This window comes from Clupea harengus, chromosome 18 (genome assembly GCF_900700415.2).
Source record: "Clupea harengus chromosome 18, Ch_v2.0.2, whole genome shotgun sequence".
In the NCBI taxonomy this organism is placed as follows: domain Eukaryota; kingdom Metazoa; phylum Chordata; class Actinopteri; order Clupeiformes; family Clupeidae; genus Clupea; species Clupea harengus.
The window spans coordinates 10665135-10668954 of NC_045169.1; the positions used below are offsets into that span (position 1 = coordinate 10665135).

Below are 3820 nucleotides of genomic sequence, written 5' to 3' on the forward strand. Positions count from 1 at the left end.
ACACCTGGTGCAGCACTTCACATGGGTGGGCCACATCACGCTCCATGTTTGCCCAGTAAAACCTCTGTTTGACCAGGTGCATTGTTCGAAGCTGACCCTGGTGACCAGCATCTTCATGGCAGCCTCGCAAGACATCTGACCGTAGAGACTGAGGCGCAACGTACTGAAATCTCTTACCAGTAGCTAGATCTTTAGACACTCTGAATAAGATTTCTTCTTCTATTAAAGACAACTTCTCCCACTGCTTTAAAAGTTTCAGTGTGCTCCAGTTCTCCTGTGCCCGCTCACGCCTGGAAGGCCGTCGTTTCCGCCCAACATGAAAATGACACGGGCAAGGGCAGCATCACGCTGTCTGTCCTGGAGCTCACGGGCCGAAAAAGGCGGCAAAGCACTCTGGCCTATGTCAGCTAGACTCTGTAATCCTCCGAACTCTGAGGAGAGCCACTCAGTTCAACATGCATATCCCCTAGAGGTCACTATTTCCCCAACAGCATGACATATGCACATGCTCAGTATGATAAAATAGCACAAAAAGGATGCAAGTGGAAGAAACCAAATCTTCACTGTTACATATGGAAAAACACCAAATCCAGAGGTTGCTTTTTAATGATGCGTTTATTGATTAGTTATGTGACAGTGAAAGTCTGTAAACTCCACACGAGATGCTTTACTACTTGGCACACACAAACGAGAAACGACTGTGGCAGGGAGAATCATTCCAAACGCCACCAGCTGGAGGAGAAGACAATAGTTCAGTCAAACACAGATCCCAAACTGTAAACCACATCAACACGTTAGATTACAGAAAAAAAAAGTAAAGTCTTTGACAAGTGGTAGCCATTTTGCCAGAGTAGGTTTAGTAATTCCTAATGTATAGCGAAGAGCATAGAATGGCTACGTTGTACAAACCACAATGTATACAGGCCTAGATAGAACACTGAAAGGTTAATGCTTTTGAGAGATGATTGTCCATTTTCGGGACTCCATCTCCAAACAGACTATATTCTGAGCTGATAATGGTGACAAGTGCGTTGAAGTACCATTGTAGTTGGTGCTGATGCAGTGTTCATTTCCACCATGGTTATTGGGCTCCCATGCATGCCAATTGGAATAGTCAAATGCACTTCCATCAGTCCAGTACCATACAAAACCCTGCATACAGAACAAAAGCACGTTAATCTTTACCTCAAAAACCCACATTAACTACGTGTTTACCCTTTCAATCAGAGATTTTTAAAAGACACTGTAAAAGTCGGTAGACAACAATCCACCATCTACTGTACATGACATCAGACAGACTGCAATAAGTTACCTCAGAGGATCCCCCGCCCCCAATCCAAGCCCAGTCACGGTTCCCTGACAACTCCCCCACAAGACGTGCTTCCTTAATGTTGTGGATGGATGCAAGATGCCCTCCGTTTTTCACACAGTACCCCTGAAGGTAAACAGAGAATTAAGATCATGATCAGAAAGGCAAAAGAAACATTTCATTAAATTGAACTGAAATTAAGAGCTGTGGCAGATTGTTAAATCAATCCACACAATGTTCATTCATGCTCATCAAGTTGGCACTTTAAATCAGTAATATTCCATTACTCACCTCTGCCTCAGACCAAGGTAGGCTGGTGGAGAAAAACCTAAAGCAACGATGTGCATGACGGGTCCATCCCTGTTCACATGGGGCCTCTTTCAGCAGAAAACAGAAAAGTAAGCCAGATCCAATGATAGTATATTCTCTCTAAAGTAGAGAAGATAAAGTATGCTGAACTGGTAGAGGAAGCGGGGCAACAAGGTTGGTAAGCACACGAGGATGGTCACTCAAAGGAGCTGTCTGAGGCTGCTGAAAGGGGCGAGCCAGTGGTTGTTGCTGAGACGCTAGTAGACTACTTGGGGTCGTGAATGAACCTGAACTAAAACAGAGATAATCTTGGTGTATCTGTTGTTGTCTCTGGAAGTGGCAGGTGTTCTAACCCATCATGAATATGGAGGGGGTGGGTCTGGGATGCCAGACATCACAGTTGAGCCTTCTGGAAGTGTCATCACAATAACTCCAACAGACCTTACGATACTATATGTAACAAAGTTTTGATCCAGGCAACAGGTGATTTTAGGCCAACCCACCTGAAGAATCAGACAGCTGCTCCTCAGTTTCACCATCAGTCGTGGCCTCTGGAGGATGGAGAGAGAGAGAGAGACACCATGGTCAGTGTGACACTTTTTTTTCCCCATGATAAAATACTTCTCAAAGCATGTTGACTGTTGCCTTATATTCATGCATTCTTAGCCAATTCACAACATCCTCTACAACCAAAAAGAAGAAAACATCCATTAACTTCAACCAAACAGACATTTGTGACTACAGGTCTAGATTTGTTGGAGACCTGCCAGGCTACATTTTTAAACATTAACAAGTGACCATGCCAAACCACAACACTCAAAGTTCCTAGACCCTTGCTCTGCATCAGAATCCTTGTGAATTCATTTTTAAGAGCAAACAGTTTGAACCATCCAAGTGGTTCCTTGTATAATCATAACTCCCTTACCAGTAGTTCCAGTTTGGGCAGATTCAGTCTGGACTTCAGGAGTTGGGGTGGCAGCCATTTAAAAGGTCTGAAAATCAGAAATGTAGCTATGCCCTTACCAGTAGCTCCAGCAGATGTAGTTTGGTTTGGGGGATTTGGTGTTGGGGTGGAAACCACAGCATCTTCACTTGCGCCATCTTGGGATTCCACATGAGTGAGGGGGCCAGAGAGAAGCCAAGGGACAGACTTACACATTTTATACAGAAAACAAACTGGCAGAAAACCACACACACAAAAACTAAAAAGAAACACCCTACCAGTAACTTCAGTTTGTGCAGAAGTTGTCTGGTTGTGGGGATCGGGTGTTGTGGTGACAACAACCACATCATCACCTTGGCGGTCAACTGCAGAGGCCTTAAAGTTCACATCTCTCTTCTGAAAACAGAATGCTGTTCAAAAGAAAACAAAACGAGTGACTATTTCAGACAGGATTTCAAGACAAAATGCAACTAACAGAAACGAGGAGAAAACTTACCATTACAGACACACGCAATGAGGAAACACACAGCTACCTTTGCAAAAGAAGCCATGTTTACCAATCAATAAACAACAACGGAAGGGATAACTCCACGGAAACATTAACGCAGTCTTATAAAGGCACGACGCCCTCGTTCTCGTTTCAATTATAATTAGGGTCATGTGAGTTACAGGTGTGCATCGTTTAGTGAGGCAGCCTAATCCAGCGCAACCGTGTGAGTGTGCCGTAACAGCGAAGCATAGCCTAATGAGGCCATGGTTTCGCTTATTAACTTTCAAAGCAGCTGTTTATCACCATCAATTCGGCTTCATTTTCAGTCAAAGAATGTTTGGCCTCTGCCGGCAATGACCGCTTAAGAGGTTTCTTATTCATTGTGTTGTTGCCTGAAATGTGTATTGGATATGTCATTATGTTTTGTAGGTTATCCGAAACGACGAGACTCTGATTTGAACTTTAATGCTAAAAGCATTCACTTAGCCTACTCTAACTATGACTGTGCCATGAATTATTGGTCTATATTAGTCACTATACTAGAAATCTTTGCTGGCATGTGTTGCCTGTTTCTCATCTCGCGGAGGTTCGCGTTCATTATTTCGTCAAATGCTGTTTCATGTCGGAATGAAGTCACGCGGAACTTTGCTGTGATTTTGCTAGATGTGAATGGCATTTCTTTATCGATTACGAATTGTTAATCTGACATTGTTACTGATTTTATTTGTGAAAGAGACTATTTACTCAGTGACCAGATTTTCAGATTTGC

General features: G+C 43.4%; 1 protein-coding gene across 2 annotated transcripts; it reads right to left on the reverse strand.

Annotated features, from left to right (window-relative positions):
- Positions 1–596: 596 nt before the first annotated feature.
- On the reverse strand, positions 597–3151 carry LOC122133748 (galactose-specific lectin nattectin-like). Of its 2 annotated transcripts, XM_042710487.1 has the most exons (8): positions 3058–3151; positions 2915–2971; positions 2642–2719; positions 2122–2169; positions 1601–1686; positions 1313–1435; positions 1041–1152; positions 597–732 (listed from the first exon to the last, which is right to left on the reverse strand). In XM_042710487.1, exons 1-8 carry the CDS (start codon positions 3110–3112, stop codon positions 671–673), a joined length of 621 nt encoding a protein of 206 aa, XP_042566421.1. In that variant the 5' UTR covers positions 3113–3151; the 3' UTR covers positions 597–670. The 2 variants fall into 2 exon arrangements, 1 of the variants encoding a protein (XP_042566421.1); XR_006152967.1 differs by lacking the exons at positions 2915–2971; positions 3058–3151 and adding an exon at positions 2840–2878.
- Positions 3152–3820: the final 669 nt, after the last annotated feature.

Coding starts and splice junctions, on each gene's coding strand:
- LOC122133748 (XM_042710487.1), bottom strand. CDS start 3,112: ATGGCTTCTTTTGCAAAGGTAGCTGTGTGTTTCCTCATTGCGTGTGTC. Junction 1,436..1,600: donor TACCTTGGTCTGAGGCAGAG/GTGAGTAATGGA, acceptor GTTTACCTTCAG/GGGTACTGTGTGAAAAACGG. Junction 733..1,040: donor CATCAGCACCAACTACAATG/GTACTTCAACGC, acceptor CTTCTCCTCCAG/CTGGTGGCGTTTGGAATGAT.